Consider the following 21,630-nt stretch of genomic DNA (forward strand, 5'->3'; position numbering starts at 1 on the left):
AACTAAAACCAGCCTATTGTTTTTGTGTGCCGTGATACTGTACCCCTGGGCACACTATAATGGAATCGCCTGACCTACTTATTTTCTTGAAGTAGACAGTTACGCTAACAGTTTGAAATGGCAGACGAGCCAGTGTTTACATTTTGCGAAAAGCCATAGCCTTAACTCATGTACATTGGGGTATATTGCATATAATCGACAACCTGACATAGCCTTAACTCATGTACATTGGGGTATATTGCATATAATCTCGACAACCTGCCACATAGCCCTTAACTCATGTACATTGGGATATATTGCATATACAATCTCGACAACCTGACATAGCCTTCAGTCATGTACATTGGGATATATTGCATATACTCCGACAACCTCACATAGCCTTAACTCATGTACATTGGGGTATATTGCATATACTCTTGACAACCTGACATAGCCTTCAGTCATGTACATTGGGGTATATTGCATATACTCCGACAACCTCTGACATAGCCTTCAGTCATGTACATTGGGGTATATTGCATATACTCCGACAACCTCACATAGCCTTCACTCATGTACATTGGGATATATTGCATATACTCCGACAACCTGACATAGCCTTCACTCATGTACATTGGGATATATTGCATATACTCGACAACCTCACATAGCCTTCACTCATGTACATTGGGATATATTGCATATACTCCGACAACCTCACATAGCCTTCACTCATGTATATTGGGATATATTGCATATACTCCGACAACCTCACATAGCCTTCACTCATGTACATTGGGATATATTGCATATACTCCGACAACCTGACATAGCCTTCAGTCATGTACATTGGGATATATTGCATATACTCCGACAACCTCACATAGCCTTCAGTCATGTACATTGGGGTATATTGCATATACTCCGACAACCTCACATAGCCTTCAGTCATGTACATTGGGATATATATTGCATATACTCCGACAACCTGACATAGCCTTCAGTCATGTATATTGGGATATATGTACATTGGGATATATTGCATATACTCCGACAACCTCACATAGCCTTCAGTCATGTACATTGGGGTATATTGCATATACTCCGACAACCTGACATAGCCTTCAGTCATGTACATTGGGGTATATTGTATATACTCCGACAACCTGACATAGCCTTCTCCATGTATATTGGGATACAACCTCCGACAACCTGACATAGCCTTCAGTCATGTACATTGGGATATATTGTATATACTCCGACAACCTCACATAGCCTTCACTCATGTACATTGGGGTATATTGCATATACTCCGACAACCTGACATAGCCTTCAGTCATGTACATTGGGGTATATTGTATATACTCCGACAACCCTGACATAGCCTTCAGTCATGTACATTGGGATATATTGCATATACTCCGACAACCCACATAGCCTTCACTCATGTACATTGGGATATATTGCATATACTCCGACAACCTCACATAGCCTTCACTCATGTATATTGGGATATATTGCATATACTCCGACAACCTCACATAGCCTTCACTCATGTACATTGGGATATATTGCATATACTCCGACAACCTGACATAGCCTTCAGTCATGTACATTGGGGTATATTGCATATACTCCGACAACCTCACATAGCCTTCACTCATGTACATTGGGATATATTGCATATACTCCGACAACCTCACATAGCCTTCAGTCATGTACATTGGGATATATATTGCATATACTCCGACAACCTCACATAGCCTTCACTCATGTACATTGGGATATATTGCATATACTCCGACAACCTCACATAGCCTTCACTCATGTATACATTGGGATATATTGTATATACTCCGACAACCTCACATAGCCTTCAGTCATGTCATGGGATATACATTGGGATATATTGTATATACTCCGACAACCTCACATAGCCTTCACTCATGTATATTGGGATATATTGTATATACTCCGACAACCTCACATAGCCTTCACTCATGTATATTGGGATATATTGCATATACTCCGACAACCTCACATAGCCTTCAGTCATGTACATTGGGATATATTGCATATACTCCGACAACCTGACATAGCCTTCAGTCATGTACATTGGGGTATATTGCATATACTCCGACAACCTGACATAGCCTTCACTCATGTACATTGGGATATATTGCATATACTCCGACAACCTCACATAGCCTTCACTCATGTACATTGGGATATATTGCATATACTCCGACAACCTCACATAGCCTTCACTCATGTACATTGGGATATATTGCATATACTCCGACAACCTGACATAGCCTTCACTCATGTACATTGGGATATATTGTATATACTCCGACAACCTCACATAGCCTTCACTCATGTATATTGGGATATATTGCATATACTCCGACAACCTCACATAGCCTTCACTCATGTACATTGGGATATATTGCATATACTCCGACAACCTCACATAGCCTTCACTCATGTACATTGGGATATATTGCATATACTCCGACAACCAACCTCACATAGCCTTCACTCATGTACATTGGGATATATTGCATATACTCCGACAACCTCACATAGCCTTCACTCATGTATATTGGGATATATTGTATATACTCCGACAACCTCACATAGCCTTCACTCATGTACATTGGGATATATTGCATATACTCCGACAACCTCACATAGCCTTCACTCATGTACATTGGGATATATTGCATATACTCCAACAACCTGACATGGCCTTCTCTTCCTGATCTCTGCTTTTAATGCCACCATGACTACTGACAGTCACTCAACACTCAGATTATTACATAATAAGACCAAACACCCAGATTATCTCACACTAAAAAAATGTAAAAATAACCCATGACCTTGACATATATCCATTTAACTAGAAATCAGTTTATAACACTTTACCCACAATACAAACTGACTCCTTGCTATAGTTGACGTTGTTGTTGTGTTCAGGTGCTGCCGGTAGTGGAGTCATCCCTGATGGAGACAAAGTCCACTCTGTACAAGACTCCCCTGTATGGCATGTTTGCCCAGCTCACGACAGCCTTGGAGAGGACGGACAGCGGGGTGTCACTGAGCTCCATGTGCTACAGACACCTGCTGCAGATGATCGAGGAAACTTACCCCACCCTGACCAACACCCCACACTTCTCACACATTCTCCAGCAGACTTCTCTCCCTTGTGTCAGGGCAGCTCAGACCCAACATGGTCACCAAGGCCAAGACAGACAAGGTTAAGTTTGCTGATGATTTGACTGTTGAAGACTTGAAGCTTGGTCCTGTCGAGATGTCTGATTCCAGTCAGGTGTTTGTGAACTCTGTGTCAAGCTATGTGTTTACAAAATGTTTTCAAGCTGAGAGTGTGGAGTTTCTCAGTGTGTTTTCAAGGATATTTAATCTTTACAACTCAAACGAGATGGTAGAGACACTGTTGACTATTTCCTCACTGCAAGCAGGGACCAATGTTTACCTAAGTTTTGTGAGTGGTGTGATCATTCCATGGGTTACCAAGGAGCAGACGTCAAACAAGGAGGACCATGTCATGTGTCTGTTGGATGTGGTAATGGTGTGTCTGTCACAGGTGGAGGACAGTCAAGCCTTAGATATCATGACACAGCTTGCCAAGGTGAGTATGTTTTGACGATTTAAGTTCTTTTTGTCGTCAGTATCCCTTATAATTACTGTCACCATAGTAACTAAAATAAGTGTTCAGTTTTGTTTTATCTGTTGTTATCTGAGAATTTAGATAAAACTTAGAATTTAGATAAAAATTTAGATTATGACCAGTCTCTTGACAGTCTTTGTTGTAGAGTTACACCATCCAGAATCAGTGGTAATGTTATGAAAATGAAAAAAATGTCCATGAAATGACTTTTGTTATATTTCCAGGGTCTGACAAGTCCAGTGTTGCTGTGTAACCTCATCAACAAGGCCCTAGAGATACATGACTCCACACCATCTGTGTCTTCATGGCTGAAGAGTTCTGTGCTGACTGACAGGATTATCTCCCTTGGTGATGACATCTGTAAAATGACTACGGAGAGCTCAGGAAACCAAGACGTCCTTGAACATGGCTGGTCTCTGATAACTCTCGTCCTCTCAGCTTCTGTCAATGAAGGTGAGGTTTATCATGTTTATCAATCCTTGATATCAAGTATTTGTTCAAGGCAAGACAGGACCAACCTTTTTTGTGTGTATAGAATATTTATGACTGGACATTATTATGACATACATAATTTGAAAATGAAATACCCCCATGTGAAGACTTGATTATTTACCGATTGCAATCTTTTCGCTTGAATATTGCTGGCATTAAACAACAAACAAGTTGGATCACGATATAGTGGAATCATGGTTCAGAGGATAATGTCAAGGAGGAGCTGTCATCAAGGTTGTTCTAGACTGAAGTGGTTTCACTGTAGACCCAGAGAACATTAAAATATTTGCTGACTGCACTTTACTGCTGTGTTGAGTTCAAAAGCATCCCCTCAAACTTCTAGACTAGTGGCAATGTAAGTGACATGACACAAGTCATGGGCAGACACAGCTCTACAGGCAGGTTCAGAAACCTCTGATCACTGTAGTTGTTAGTAATTGGCTCTCTGCACGGACTCCCATTGATCATATTTCTTGGTTTGTGAACAACATATTGACATAGTATTGCAGTTAGTTCAGAGTGTAGTAGTGTTGGAGCACAGTGATCTAAGACCAGTATCAGATCAGGGTTAGTTTATGATATGACTGAAAAACATATTGACATATGTTGTAAACCCATTGACATAGTATTAGTTCAGAGTGTAGTAGTGTTGGAGCACAGTGACATGTTAGTATCTGATGATGCTCTACACTAGCAAACACATATTGACATAGTATAAGGCAGTTAGTTCAGAGTGTAGTAGTGTTGGAGCACAGTGACATGTTAGTATCTGATGGCTGCTCTACACTAGCAAACACATATTGACATAGTATAAGGCAGTTAGTGCAGAGTGTAGTAGTGTTGGAGCACAGTGACATGTTAGTATCTGATGATGCTCTACACTAGCAAACACATATTGACATAGTATAAGGCAGTTAGTGTAGTAGTGTTGGAGCACAGTGACATGTTAGTATCTGATGGTGCTCTACACTAGCAAACACATATTGACATAGTATAAGGCAGTTAGTGTTAGTGGTAGTAGTGTTGGAGCACAGTGACATGTTAGTATCTGATGGCGCTCTACACTAGCAAACACATATTGACATAGTATAAGGCAGTTAGTGTAGTAGTGTTGGAGCACAGTGACATGTTAGTATCTGATGGTGCTCTACACTAGCAAACACATATTGACATAGTATAAGGCAGTTAGTGTAGTAGTGTTGGAGCACAGTGACATGTTAGTATCTGATGGTGCTCTACACTAGCAAACACATATTGACATAGTATAAGGCAGTTAGTGTAGTAGTGTTGGAGCACAGTGACATGTTAGTATCTGATGATGCTCTACACTAGCAAACACATATTGACATAGTATAAGGCAGTTAGTGCAGAGTGTAGTAGTGTTGGAGCACAGTGACATGTTAGTATCTGATGATGCTCTACACTAGCAAACACATATTGACATAGTATAAGGCAGTTAGTGCAGAGTGGTAGTAGTGTTGGAGCACAGTGACATGTTAGTATCTGATGATGCTCTACACTAGCAAACACATATTGACATAGTATAAGGCAGTTAGTGCAGAGTGTAGTAGTGTTGGAGCACAGTGACATGTTAGTATCTGATGGTGCTCTACACTAGCAAACACATATTGACATAGTATAAGGCAGTTAGTGTAGTAGTGTTGGAGCACAGTGACATGTTAGTATCTGATGGCGCTCTACACTAGCAAACACATATTGACATAGTATAAGGCAGTTAGTGCAGAGTGTAGTAGTGTTGGAGCACAGTGTTTGATTGACGTCCTTCTGCCACCAGGTCCTGTGTTTGATGCCGCGTGTATCGAGCAGACTTTAGGGGTCATCTATAAGACTCTGCAGCAACTTGGCACCAGCGGGAGCAAGGACAGAGTTGACAAGGCTGTCACATTTGTTGCCAAGGCAACAAAGACATTCTTCCAGAACTTAATGGTATGTCTGAACAAAATGTTATGTATGTAAGATGATGCTGTTGTGTGTTGTACATTGTATCTTGGCTGAAGCAAGAGTCCTGGTCGTGAATCCAGTCTAGTGAGTGATCTTGCTGGACTGTCAGTCTCTACCATGTTGATAATACAACCTGGGGTGTAACCATAAGAAGTATGAAAGTTGCTATTGTTATAATTGGGTAGCCTTACCTATTAAGGATTGACTATGTCATTTTCGGTGTACGTAGATATGAATCCAAAATGTGCAAACAGTGAATCTGTGTAGTTTATTATAGTATTATTATATAGTATTAGGGGATATAGTATTAGGCTCCGATCCGTCCATGCAAAGTACGAATTGGAATATCTTAAGAACCGTTGACTAGATTTTTTCATATTTGGTACCTAGGTTCATCACAATATAAGATAGGTCCCAGCCAGGTTTGGTGACCTTGACCTTCATTTCAAGGTCACAAGGGGACTTTAACGTTTTAACCTTGTCAGCGAGATATCTCAAGAACTGTGCACTAGAGTTTCTTCATATTCAACACCAAATGTTATCTAGGGAAGGCGCAGGGCCCAGTTGATTTTGGTGACCTTCACTTAATTTTCAGGGGCAACACCATATTAAGTGCATGTCATTTTGGTCAAGAACCTTCACTACAATTTCCAGGGCTCAGTTGATTTTGGGTCACATTTTCAAGGTCACAGTGACACTTTGAAGATTTCAGTGTGTTAACCTGCATGTTAAGATGATCAGCGAGATATCTCAAGAACCATTCACTGGACTTTTTTCATATTTGACACCAAGCTTCATCTAGGCAAAGTGCAAGGCCCAGTTGACTTTGGTGACCTTCACTTAATTTTCAAGGTCACAAAGACACTTTGAAGATTTCACCGAGTTAAATTGCATGTTAAGATAGTCAGCAAGATATCGCAAAAAACATTCACTGGATTTTTTCCATTTTGACGACAAGCTTCATATAATGAAGGCACATTCCCAGTCAATTTTGGTGACCTTCACATAATTTTCAAGGTCACTGCGACACTTTGAAGATTTCAGCATGTCAACCTGAATTCACTGGATTTTGTTCATGGACTTTCAAGATTTCCCTTGAATATTTTTCAATAAGCAATTTCTTTAGTACCATTTTTGCTTATTTCATACACTATGGCATTCATGTCAAGGTCAAAGTCAGTCTTGAAAATATTTGTGTGTTTGAACAACTAAAGAGCAAGATATCATGAGAGGTTGACTGGTCATGTTTTTGTTGACATTTAACTTCATCTTAAACTTTCATTACTTTTTTAGTTTGATTTGATAATTTGCGGCGGGAGATTATGTCATCTTAGTGACAATGCTTGTTCTAAATAGAGGTGGTGCATGTTTCGGAAGGGCTAGTGGTGATGAATAGCAGGATGTCCTACCAATGTGGGTTAGCCCTGCCAGTGTGGGGATGACTGTATTGTCATGGATGTATTCTGCAGGTGTGTCCCTCTCTGGACTCGGTGGAGAACCTCATGCTGGCTCTGTTCACAGTCTACATCGACAGTGACTACCCCGTCACAGGTAAGTCTAGGAAGACAACCACTACATCATCACAAGTATGTCTACATCATCTCTGACTACAAGGGGCGATGGGGTAGCCTAGTGGTTAAAGCGTTTGCTCATTATGCTGAAGACCTGGGTTTGATTCCCCACATGGGTACAATGTCTGAATCCCTTTTCTGGTGTCCGCCAACTGTGATATTGCTGGAATATTGCTAAAAGCGGTGTAAAACTAAACTCACTCACTCACTCACTCACTCACTCTTGACTACTGTGTAACAGGTAAGTCTACACTAAGTTACATTGACACCAAATACCTTGTCACAATAAAGTCGAGAATTACCAGATTTAAAAGGTATGATGATCAGTATGCGTTGACCAGTTGTATTCATGTTTACTGGGGTTTCAAATACAATTTGTCATCATGTAGGTGACCTGAATAAAGTATGTGGTCTGTATTTGCTGGTCTGTCCAGGACCTCTTGAAGAAGGCTGCCGTTGTATGTGGTCAATGTCGTATTGCAGATAGAACACGTGAGGAAGTGCATGAAGCTCTCAACTTTGGCCTGTACGTGATAGTGCGTCAGACCGGGGCATATCTACGCAGTGGCGGTTTCCTGGAGAAGTCAGCAGAGCTTACACGGACCTTGATCTCATCTCGTACTCAGACACTGCCAGTGTAAGTACATAGGTGTACATCAGTTAGTAGTCCTTCTGTAATGCAAGACACATGCTTCTAAAACTCTCTTCACAAAACTTGACTTGACAAGGGTAACAAGAGACATGAAAGTGATTTGCACAAGTTAATGTCAAGTAAATATATTGCATGTGAATCCATGGCATTTGATTGTCTAACCAAGCAACATGCTATGTTTACTGTTTCCCATAAGTTAACAATGGCAGGGTTTGTGTTGCCGTGCTGGACTGTACAAAGTCACTGATTTCATACATTTGAGTTGACTACAATTTGATGTGACACCAATCATTGTTCCAGGCTGCAGCATGTATGTCTGTGTGTCAACAAGGTGCTGGCCACCCTGAGGGACAACCTGCCTGATGCCAGCCACACTGACCCGACCATTCAGGCGCTGCTCAACACTTTCTTCATTACAGCAAAGGCAGATGATTATGCTCAGGTCAGTAAAATTGATCATGTGTTCTGTTTGGTCATATATGGGGATTTCAAGACAGACTATGTCCAGGGTCGGTTCACTTGGAGATTCCAGGACAGACTGGTATCTAGTGTTGTAAAGGATCCTCTAAGCACTAAGTATTTTTAAATACATCATCCTTTCAACTTGTGTATTTTTCCATCTGTCCAGATACAGGAATATATGACCATCAGGGGACTGCTGTCCTTGACAAGTCTCGTTAAGAAACGTCCGACAACGACATTGCCCGCGTTGATGTTCACCACACTCTTCAACGCCATGCTCCTCATGTACAAGGGGTCGGGTGACATGACCTTGACCCTGACCAGGAAGGCCTCCCTGACATCTATCTCATCAAAAGAACAGGGTCAAGATGGAAGGGAGATAACTGCTGTGACATGGGAAAAGGAAGATCTGGAGAGATTATTGGATTGCCTGACACAGAGCATCATCACCCGATGGTGGGCCGACAATGATAAGACGGTACTAATCTACCTCGTTCTGTTAGGGCTGTTACTGTTCAAATCCACAATACATCTCAGTAGGAAGGTCGTAATATAATGCACAATACTATACAGGAAACACTTTCATCATCGAAGGAAATCCTAATAGTTTTTTGGCAGGGCTTAAGTAAAACTTTATCGAGTTGGGATTTTTTGTTCCCAGGAGTTTGGGAAATAGTTAGCAGGGCCCACAGGTAGTATATTGGACAAGTCCGACCCCTGTTGTACATTTGTTTTTGTGTCAGTAGTGTTCCCCATGTCTGACAAACTGCACCTTTCTAGATCCTACACAGAAGTATTTCCCCTGGGGTTCCAGAAGCCTGGATGCAACACTTTAAAGATGAAGGCTAGATGAAGATTAGATATTCCTTGTGACTCTCTGTTCATCCCCAACTGTTAACATGTTTTGTGATGGTATGAACTGAGGATATCTAGGCTCCATATCAGGACATATTTTGGATTTGTTCAGGTTCACCGTTTCCCAGATTTGACATCAGGACTGGACCAACTAAAGGTGAAGGTCAGGAGCCTGGTGACTGTCTTGGACAGTGAGAGTCAGAGGAAGCTCCTCAACATGGCCATGACAAGGTGTGTAGTGTACTCTACATGACAAGGTGTTTAGTGTACTCTACATGACAAGGTGTTTAGTGTACTCTACATGACAAGGTGTGTAGTGTACTCTACATGACAAGGTGTGTAGTGTACTCTACATGACAAGGTGTTTAGTGTACTCAACATGACATGACAAGGTGTGTAGTGTACTCAACATGGCCATGACAAGGTGTGTAGTGTACTCTACATGACAAGGTGTGTAGTGTACTCTACATGACAAGGTGTTTAGTGTACTCAACATGGCCATGACAAGGTGTGTAGTGTACTCAACATGTATTCGCCATGACAAGATGTTTAGTGTACTCTACATGACAAGGTGTGTAGTGTACTCAACATGACCATAACAAGGTGTGTAGTCTCCCCAACATGACAACATTTGTTGTGTATTCAACATGACAAGTTGTGTAGTGTACTCAACATGACCATGGCAAGGTGTGTAGTCTCCCCAACATGACAACATGTGTTATGTATTCAACATGACAAGTTCTGTAGTGTACTCTACATGACAAGGTGTGTAGTGTACTCTACATGAAAACGTTTAGTGTATTCACCATGACAAGGTGTGTAGTGTACTCTACATGACAAGGTGTGTAGTGTATCTCAAAATGACAAGGTGTGTAGTGTACTCTACATGACAAGGTGTGTAGTGTACTCAACATGACAAGGTGTGTAGTGTACTCAACATGACAAGGTGTGTTGTGTACTCTACATGACATGACATGTGTATTCCCAGTATTCTACATGACAGATGTTTAGTGTAGTGTTCAACATGACAAGGTGTGTAGTGTACTCTACATGACAAGGTGTGTAGTGTACTCAACATGACAAGGTGTGTAGTGTACTCAACATGACAAGGTGTGTAGTGTACTCAACATGACAAGGTGTGTGTAGTGTATCTACATGGCCATGACAAGGTGTGCCAGTGTAGGTCTCATACATGACAAGGTGTGTAGTGTACTCAACATGACAAGGTGTGTAGTGTACTCTACATTCAACATGACAAGGTGTGTAGTGTACTCAACATGACAAGGTGTGTAGTGTACTTCAACATGACAAGGTGTGTAGTGTACTCAACATGACAAGGTGTGTGTAGTGTATTCAACATGACAAGGTGTGTAGTGTATTCAACATGACAAGGTTTGTAGTGTACTACTCTACAACATGACAAGGTGTGTAGTGTACTCTACATGCCAAGACAAGTGTGTTTAGTGTATTCAATATGTCAAGGTGTGTAGTGTATTCTACATGACAACACGTGTAGTGTATTCAACATGACAAGGTGTGTAGTGTACTCTACATGACAAGGTGTGTAGTGTATTCAACATGACAAGGTGTGTAGTGTACTCTACATGACAAGGTGTGTAGTGTAGTTCAATATGCCATGACAAGGTGTGTAGTGTATCTCTACATGACAAGGTGTGTAGTGTATTCAACATGTGGTGTACCATGACAAGGTGTGTAGTGTATTCAATATGTCAAGGTGTGTAGTGTATTCAACATGACAAGGTGTGTAGTGTATTCAACATGACAAGGTGTGTAGTGTACTCTACATGACAAGGTGTGTAGTGTATTCAACATGACAAGGTGTGTAGTGTACTCTACATGACAAGGTGTGTAGTGTATTCAACATGACAAAGTGTGTGTAGTGTACTCAACATGACAAGGTGTGTAGTGTACTCAACATGACAAGGTGTGTAGTGTATTCAACATGACAAGGTGTGTAGTGTACTCTACATGACAAGGTGTGTAGTGTATTCAACATGACAAGGTGTGTAGTGTATTCAACATGACAAGGTGTGTAGTGTATTCAACATGACAAGGTGTGTAGTGTACTCTACATGACAAGGTGTGTAGTGTATTCAACATGACAAGGTGTGTAGTGTACTCTACATGACAAGGTGTGTAGTGTATTCAACATGACAAGGTGTGTAGTGTATTCAACATGACAAAGGTGTGTAGTGTACTCAACATGACAAGGTGTGTAGTGTATTCTACATGACAAGATTGTGTAGTGTATTCAACATGACAAGGTGTGTAGTGTACTCTACATGACAAGGTGTGTAGTGTATTCAAATGACAAGAAGTGTGTAGTGTACTCTACATGACAAGGTGTGTAGTGTATTCAATATGTCAAGGTGTGTAGTGTATTCTACATGACAACACGTGTAGTGTATTCAACATGACAAGGTGTGTAGTGTACCCAACATGACAAGGTGTGTAGTGTATTCAAACTGACAAGGTGTGTAGTGTATTCAACATGACAAGGTGTGTAGTGTACTCTACATGACAAGGTGTGTAGTGTATTCAACATGACAAGGTGTGTAGTGTACTCTACATGACAAGGTGTGTAGTGTATTCAACATGACAAGGTGTGTAGTGTATTCTACATGACAAGGTGTGTAGTGTATTCAACATGACAAGGTGTGTAGTGTACTCTACATGACAAGGTGTGTAGTGTACTCTACATGACAAGGTGTGTAGTGTACTCAACATGACAAGGTGTGTAGTGTACTCAACATGACAAGGTGTGTAGTGTAGTGTGTAGTTCAACATGACAAGGTGTGTAGTGTATTCAACATGACAAGGTGTGTAGTGTATTCAACATGACAAGGTGTGTAGTGTACTCAACATGACAAGGTGTGTAGTGTATTCAACATGACAAGGTGTGTAGTGTATTCAACATGACAAGGTGTGTAGTGTACTCAACATGACAAGGTGTGTAGTGTACTCAACATGACAAGGTGTGTAGTGTACTCAACATGACAAGGTGTGTAGTGTACTCAACATGACAAGGTGTGTAGTGTATTCAATATGACAAGGTGTGTAGTGTATTCAACATGACAAGGTGTGTAGTGTATTCAACATGACAAGGTGTGTAGTGTATTCTACATGACAAGGTGTGTAGTGTATTCTACATGACAAGGTGTGTAGTGTATTCAATATGACAAGATGAGTGTATTTTGTGTAGTGTACTCAACATGACAAGGTGTGTATAGTGTACTCAACATGACAAGGTGTTTAGTGTACTCTACATGACAAGGTGTGTAGTGTATTCAACATGACAAGGTGTGTAGTGTACTCAACATGACAAGGTGTGTAGTGTATTCAACATGACAAGGTGTGTAGTGTACTCTACATGACAAGGTGTGTAGTGTACTCAACATGACAAGGTGTTTAGTGTACTCAACAAGGTGTGTTGACAAGTGTGTAGTGTACTCAACATGACAAGGTTTGTAGTGTATTCAACATGACAAGGTGTGTAGTGTACTCAACATGACAATGTGTGTAGTGTATTAAACATGACAAGGTGTGTAGTGTATTCAACATGACAAGGTGTGTAGTGTACTCTACATGACAAGGTGTGTAGTGTACTCTACATGACAAGGTGTGTAGTGTATTCAATATGTCAATATGACATGGTGTGTAGTGTATTCTACATGACAATTCTACATGACAAGACGTGTAGTGTATTCAACATGACAAGGTGTGTAGTGTACTCTCAACATGACAAGGTGTGTAGTGTATTCAACATGACAAGGTGTGTAGTGTACTCAACATGACAAGGTGTGTAGTGTATTCTACATGACAAGGTGTGTAGTGTACTCAACATGACAAGGTGTGTAGTGTATTCTACATGACAAGGTGTGTAGTGTATTCAATATGACAAGGTGTGTAGTGTACTCTACATGACAAGGTGTGTAGTGTATTCAATATGACAAGGTGTGTAGTGTATTCTACATGACAAGGTGTGTAGTGTACTCTACATGCCGACAAGGTGTGTAGTGTATTCAATGACAAGGTTATTGTAGTGTATTCAAACTGACAAGGTAGTGCAAGGTGTGTAGTGTACTCAACATGACAAGGTGTGTAGTGTATTCTACATGACAAGGTGTGTAGTGTACTCAACATGACAAGGTGTGTAGTGTATTCAATATGACAAGGTGTGTACTCTACATGTGTAGTGTATTCAACATGACAAGGTGTGTAGTGTATTCAACATGACAAGGTGTGTAGTGTACTCAACATGAGAAGTGTAGTGTACTCTACATGACAAGGTGTGTAGTGTATTCAACATGACAAGGTGTGTAGTGTACTCAACATGACAAGGTGTGTAGTGTACTGGATTACTTACCAGAAACATGTGTATTTTAGCTTTATCAGCTCTGCTTTAGACAACGACTGTTACTTATCATTTTACTGTTACTTATCATTTATGCTGACACATACATTATTTGCTTTATATGTATTGTATTGTATTTTTATGTATTATGCTTTATGTTTATTCACAATGAAGCCAAAATGATCTTATCTGTCTAAAGAACTTACATGAATATAGATGCGTGTAGCATTCTAAGGTACATGTCAGTTCTTCACGTTGTTCACTATGACGTACACTAAAACTGCCATGGTTTTGCCTTTTTCAGGTCCGAGGAAACAGGGGGCATTGCTTCAGTTTCCTTGTCTACGTTGTTGGATATCCTCAAGACCAGCCAATCAGAGGTCAGCTTGTCAGATGATGCTGTCATTGATAGGTACGTTATTCATGTGAGTTAAACAAAACCTGATGAACTGACTTTTCTTATAATAAGACATGAATAATCCTTGGACCATGTGGTCATTCCAGGCAGAATACTGTGCACTCAGTCTGGAGAAACAGACTGCCATCATTACCAGAGAGTCTCGTCTACTCAGGAATATTTACTTCAGTACATGTGATATACAGAGGATGTAAGGGATATCCCGCAATATATTCAGACTAGTTACATTGTAGTTGTGTTATTGTATCAACTGTCAGTCCCTGGTTCATCTCCGGAACTGCTGATGTTTCCAGATGCAGCACCCTGACCACCACCAGCCTCCACACCCTACAGTGCAGCACCAGCTACGTCAGCGAACATGCCCGTCTCACGGCCGCGCAGATCCTCAACGCACGATTCATCACCACCCCAGCTGACTCCTCCACACAAGTTGATGGTGAGACTCACCGACACACTCACCGACACACTCTCCGACACACTCTCTGACACACTCTCCGACATGCTCTCCAACACACCCTCCGACATGCTCTCTGACACACTATCCGACACACTCTCCGACACAATCACCGACACACTCTCCGACACACTCACTGACACACTCTCCGACATGCTCTCCAACACAGTCACCGACACTCTCTCCGACATGCTCACCGACACACCCTCCAACACACTCTCCGACACACTCACAGACACACTCTCCGACGCTCTCTCCGACACGCTCACCGACACTCAGACACGCTCACCGACGCTCTCTCCGACACGCTCACTGACAAACCCTCCGACACTCTCTCCGACACACCAACACACTCTCCGACACACTCACCGACACACTCTCCGACACGCTCTCCAACACACTCTCCGACACACTCACTGACACACTGTCATCCCACAATCATAATCTGAGGCGAAGTGGCACTGAGGAAGCTGCTTGTTTAGTTCCAGTGATATTGTTGGTTTATGGCCGCCTGGAACTAAAGGAAATCGAAATACAAGCCACACAACAGCACTGACTGTCAGTAGACATGTTTCACAGGATATCATTATCTCTGGGTATTTCCTGTAACTAATAGCTAGATTGTTGTGATTGTGAAACAAACGTGGACAGTACTATGATTCTATTACCATGGTTACAGGTGGTGTTGGTCTGCTGGGTGTACTGAACATGACCTTGCCTCATGTCGATACTGAAAGTCCAGAAGTGAAGGACATATTCAAGTCAACACTGAGCCAGATAATTATGTGGAAGCAGGAAACCGAGGATCTCATGTTGTTTACCTGGTAAGTCGCTACCGAGGATCTCTAGTTGTTTACCTGGTAAGTCATTGCCGAGGTTCTTGTGTTGTTTACCTGGTAAGTCGCTACCGAGGTTCTCTTGTTGTTTACCTGGTAAGTCGCTACCGAGGTTCTCGTGTTGTGTACCTGGTAAGTCGCTACCGAGGTTCTCTTGTTGTGTACCTGGTAAGTCGCTACCGAGGATCTCGTGTTGTTTACCTGGTAAGTCGCTACCGAGGATCTCGTGTTGTTTACCTGGTAAGTCATTACCGAGGATCTCGTGTTGTTTACCTGGTAAGTAGCTACCGAGGATCTCGTGTTGTTTACCTGGTAAGTCGCTACCGAGGTTCTCGTGTTGTTTACCTGGTAAGTCGTTACCGAGGTCTCTTGTTTAACTGGTAAGTTGTTACCGAAATTCTCTCGTTTACCTGGGAATTCGTTACCAAGGTTCTCTTGATTTTTGTCTGGTTAGTTGTTACACCAGATCTCATGTTGTTTACCTAGTAAGATATTACCGAGGTTCTCATATTGTTTACCTGGTATGTCGTCATGGTGAATCACATATTCTTTATGTGGTAAGTTGTTACAATCAATCACCATTTGTGTCAGTCATATTAGTATCATGAACATTGGTCCTAGTAGAAATTTGGCCCAGTAGATTTTCTAGGTTAATTTTCATACCTGTAGAGTAAAATATTAGATAGTTATGGTAAGATGACCTATCTGATTGAAAACCTTGCATGGCCTGTGATATTGCTGCTTCACGTCAGTGAAGTTTTCAGTTTGTCCTGGAACACAGGGGTAGTGTTAATCCAGGGAGATACAAGGCTGTGTTGTGTATTTACAGCGACCTGTCTGAGGCTGACCTTGACAAGATCGCCACAAACGTGGAAGTGATGAACTTTGTGCAGCTGTATGTGACACTCCTGCCCCAGGAACTAGGGAACACTGACTGGGACTTCATCATGTGCAGCACCATCGCATGGGTCCAGGTGGGTCACTCACTCACTCACTCACTCACTCACTCACTCACTCACTCACTCACTCACTCACTCACTCACTCACTCACTCACTCACTCACTCACTCACTCACTCACTCACTCACTCACTCACTCACTCACTCACAGTCTCATTCCTTTCCTCCTTCCCACTCTCACAAGCTCTCACAACCATCAGCTTGGTGACTACATATTTAGTGTCTGTGATGAATTTCAAGACATGGCACTAAGTCCACAAAGAATCATCCAAGTCTATGTGTATATACATTGTGTTTTAAGTATACCGTTCCCTCCTGTAGACTGTTGCGGAGAGTGAGCACCTGCTAGCCAGCCAGACCTCTGTCAGTGTGTTCACCATCAGGGCATGTCAACTCCTTGGTGACGTTGTGAACTGTATCGATACCAGGATACGCACATCACCGTCCAGCTTCCCTGACAACCTCCTCACAGAATGGGACGAGTTCTTCAGTGAGGGAGTGTTCAGTATTCTCCTTCCTCTGTATGTGAGACTTGTAGGTGAGTCAGACTTCATCTTTAACTCCACTTCATTGTGGGTCACCAGCAACGTCCTGTAATACTTGTGGAGGGTGGGTTTACAACATGTAATGTGATTGTCTGACTCAGTACCCTAACATGGTGTATGGTTTGACTATTGCTGACTGTGGTGTATGGTTTGACTATTGCTGACTGTGGTGTATGGTTTGACTATTGCTGACTGTGGTGTATGGTTTGACTATTGCTGACTGTGGTGTATGGTTTGACTATTGCTGACTGTGGTGTATGGTTTGACTATTGCTGACTGTGGTGTATGGTTTGACTATTGCTGACTGTGGTGTATGGTTTGACTATTGCTGACTGTGGTGTATGGTTTGACTATTGCTGACTGTGGTGTATGGTTTGACTATTGCTGACTGTGGTGTATGGTTTGACTATTGCTGACTGCTGACTGGTGTATAGTTTGACTATTGCTGACTGTGGTGTATGGTTTGACTATTGCTGACTGTGGTGTATGGTTTGACTATTGCTGACTGTGGTGTATGGTTTGACTATTGCTGACTGTGGTGTATGGTTTGACTATTGCTGACTGTGGTGTATGGTTTGACTATTTGACTATTGCTGACTGTGGTGTATGGTTTGACTATTGCTGACTGTGGTGTATGGTTTGACTATTATTTGACTATTGCTGACTGTGGTGTATGGTTTGACTATTGCTGACTGTGGTGTATGGTTTGACTATTGCTGACTGTGGTGGTTTGATTGACTGTGGTGTATGGACTATTTGACTATTGGTTTGACTGTGGTGTGGTGTATGGTTTGACTATTGCTGACTGTGGTGTATGGTTTGACTATTGCTGACTGTGGTGTATGGTTTGACTATTTGTGACTATGGTATGGTTTGACTATTGCTGCTGACTATTGTGACTGTGGTGTATGGTTTGACTATTGCTGACTGTGGTGTATGGTTTGACTATTGCTGACTGTGGTGTATGGTTTGACTATTGCTGACTGTGGTGTATGGTTTGAGTATTGCTGACCGTGGTGTATGGTTGAACTATTGCTGACTGTGGTGTATGGTTTAACTGTGGTATATTTCAACATCAAGATAACACACAGTTCTGCTGACTAGCATACTCTGAAACATGGACTATTCCAATTTGTGTTCTAATCACTGCTCTTAAAAGTATCTGTCACTTTTGTCTCCAGCCAAGTCTCTGCAGACAACAGGAGGTGGTCTCCATGACAACGTCATCAGTTCGATGGGCCTTGCTATCTCTTGCTGTCCCAAACAGCATGTGCTAGGTCTCCAGTTGCCAGCCAATCTAATTGCAGAAGATTTGTCTCCCCTGCCAGACTCTCTACAGTCTCTACTCAACACCTTCAGTCCCATGATGCTATACAGCAGTGCCTCTGTACAAGTGACAGCCTTCCGTGTGCTTAACAGGTTGGTTGGTACAAAGCTGTCTGTGTCATGGGGCCAGACTTCTTTAGGAAAAATAGAAAATACAACAATTCAAGTATTGGTTTTGCTTGATCAAAATGATAGGGAAAAATTAGTGGTGTGAAGAAATAGAGAGAAAATGAACAAACATCTCTGCTCGATTGGCTATGTAAAACAGTAATAGATACTTGATCTAAGCCCATTTATTTGCCACATTGGACTTATAGTTTCTTGAATGTCCTTGTACATTATAAGATTTAAAGTTGAGATTACACTTCCCACCAATCAAAATCAGATTTACGTATTAGCAACATACTTTCCTTGTGTAATCAGACTTTCCATAACTAGAATATGTATTGTTCCAGGATTGTGAGTGAGCTGCCAGCATATGAACAGGAGGACAAGGATGAGGTGGAGCAGCTGCAGGAGGAGGACAAGAGGAATGATGAGTCCAGGTGAGTCAAGGGTGCCACGTGAGAGTCCGCAGTCAGCTGGGATAGGAGAGTCCACTGTTATGCAAGGTCAGGAAGATTCCACAGTCATAGAGGTACAGGGGAGACCATAGTCTTTAGGGATGGGGGAAGTCAACCAATTCATTGGGGACAGGAGTCCACAGTTATGGAGAGACAGGAAAAGTCTTTGTGGGACAGGAGAGTCCATGCTTTCATGGTAACAGGAGAAGTCCATACTGTCATGGGGACAGGAGAGTCCACTGTCATGAAGGGGCAGAAGAGTCCCCATTAGAAGGGGATAGAAAGATTCCGATGTCTTGGAGGGACAAGGAGAGTCCACAGTCACGAGAGACAGGAGAGTCCACAGTCATGGAGGAGACAGGAGAGTCCACAGTCATGGAGGAGACAGGAGAGTCCACAGTCATGAGAAACATGAGTCAACAGTTCTGGGGGAACAGGAAGAGTCCACAGCGATAGGGGAGACAGGAGAGTCCACAGTCATGGAGGAGACAGGAGAGTCCACACTCATGGAGGAGACAGGAGAGTCCACAGTCTTGGAGGAGACAGGAGAGTCCACAGTCATGGAGGAGACAGGAGAGTCCACACTCATGGAGGAGCCAGGAGAGTCCACAGTCATGGAGGAGACAGGAGAGTCCACAGTCATGGAGGAGACAGGAGAGTCCACAGTCATGGAGGAGACAGGAGAGTCCACAGTCATGGAGGAGAGTCCACAGTCCTAGGGGGACAGGAGAGTCCACAGTCCGAGGGGGACAGGAGAGTCCACAGTCCTGGACAGGAGAGTCCACAGGAGAGTCCACAGTCATGGAGGAGACAGGAGAGTCCACAGTCCAGGAGAGTCCACAGACATGAGAAACATGAGTCAACAGTTCTGGGGGACAGGAGAGTCCACAGTCCACAGACATGAGGGGACAGGAGAGTCCACAGTCCACAGTCCTGGGAGGAGCCAGGAGAGTCCAGTCAGACATGATGGGAGACAGGAGAGTCCACAGTCATGAGACAGGAGAAACATGAGTCCAACAGTCCTAGGGGACAGGAGAGTCCACAGACATGAAGGAGACAGGAGAGTCCACAGACATGAGACAGGAGAGTCCACAGTCCTGGGGGGACAGGAGAGTCCACAGACATGAAGGAGACAGGAGAGTCCACAGACATGAGAAACATGAGTCAACAGTCCTAGGGGGACAGGAGAGTCCACAGACATGAAGGAGACAGGAGAGTCCAGTCATGGAGGACATGAGAAACATGAGAGTCCACAGTCCTGTGGGGACAGAAAGAGTCCACGGTCCTGTGGGGACAGGAAGTGTCTACAGCCAAAGAGGGGTTTGGCATTCAAATATAGCCAGCTATCAGTATGATAACCTTGAGTCCAGTATATCAGTCATCAGGTAGTGCATGAGATCCACATAACAAAACATAGATAGTCTTAGTAGTTTGATATGTGTTTTTATTATCATGATTATTTTGGAGAAACAATGTTTTATTTACCTTTATTCTTGTTTGGTCGATGTTGCAGTAAACCACCTCATGCTGTCAACAAGGTGTGTATGGAGGGTGCTGCTGCCATGGACATAGTGTTGTGTGATGCAGGCTTAGAGGAGTGCTTTACCATTGCCCCCAACACTGATGAGTTTAGGTACACCATGGGATACCTGTTGTCATGGAAACTCATCCTCAAGCTGTTCAAGAGCAGTCCATCAGTGATGTAATTTCAGAGAGACAACTTGTTACAATTGGATAGAACAAGATAAGAGGATTGTGATATTGTGATATTGTGGAGAACAACTAGTTACATTGACAAGTAAGATTGTGATAGGAGAACAACTAGTTACATTGACAAGTGAGATTGTGATAGGAGAACAACTAGTTACATTGACAAGTAAGATTGTGATAGGAGAACAACTAGTTACATTGACAAGTAAGATTGTGATAGGAGAACAACTAGTTACATTGACAAGTGAGATTGTGATAGGACAACAACTAGTTACATTGACAAGTAAGATTGTGATAGGAGAACAACTAGTTACATTGACAAGTAAGATTGTGATAGGAGAACAACTAGTTAAATTCAGAAGTGAGATTGTGATAGGACAACAACTAGTTACATTGACAAGTAAGATTGTGATAGGACAACAACTAGTTACATTGACAAGTAAGATTGTGATAGGAGAACAACTAGTTACATTGACAAGTGAGATTGTGATAGGAGAACAACTAGTTACATTGTGATAGGACAACAACTAGTTAAATTGACAAGTGAGATTGTGACAAGACAAAGAGATTGTGATAGGAGAACAACTAGTTACATTGACAAGTAAGATTGTGATAGGAGAACAACTAGTTACATTGACAAGAGAGATTGTGATAGGACAACAACTAGTTACATTGACAAGTGAGATTGTGATAGGAGAACAACTAGTTACATTGACAAGTAAGATTGTGATAGGAGAACAACTATAGTTACATTGACAAGTGAAGATTGTGATAGGAT

General features: G+C 42.2%; 1 protein-coding gene across 1 annotated transcript in view; it reads left to right on the plus strand.

Annotated features, from left to right (window-relative positions):
- LOC124279156 (E3 ubiquitin-protein ligase listerin-like) overlaps nt 1-21,630 on the plus strand; it is a 36,018-nt gene that overhangs the window by 11,033 nt on the left and 3,355 nt on the right. The window contains 17 exon segments of the mRNA XM_046714957.1: nt 2,962-3,243; nt 3,245-3,634; nt 3,898-4,126; nt 5,961-6,112; nt 7,597-7,678; nt 8,182-8,335; nt 8,651-8,792; nt 8,979-9,290; nt 9,780-9,898; nt 14,347-14,454; nt 14,754-14,896; nt 15,594-15,738; nt 16,580-16,724; nt 17,030-17,246; nt 18,435-18,672; nt 19,035-19,124; nt 20,656-20,844. Coding sequence (XP_046570913.1) covers nt 2,962-3,243; nt 3,245-3,634; nt 3,898-4,126; nt 5,961-6,112; nt 7,597-7,678; nt 8,182-8,335; nt 8,651-8,792; nt 8,979-9,290; nt 9,780-9,898; nt 14,347-14,454; nt 14,754-14,896; nt 15,594-15,738; nt 16,580-16,724; nt 17,030-17,246; nt 18,435-18,672; nt 19,035-19,124; nt 20,656-20,844 — 3,137 coding nt within the window.

The sequence above is a fragment of the Haliotis rubra genome, unplaced genomic scaffold (assembly GCF_003918875.1).
Source record: "Haliotis rubra isolate DU_JTF1 unplaced genomic scaffold, ASM391887v1 Scf247, whole genome shotgun sequence".
In the NCBI taxonomy this organism is placed as follows: Eukaryota; Metazoa; Mollusca; class Gastropoda; order Lepetellida; family Haliotidae; genus Haliotis; species Haliotis rubra.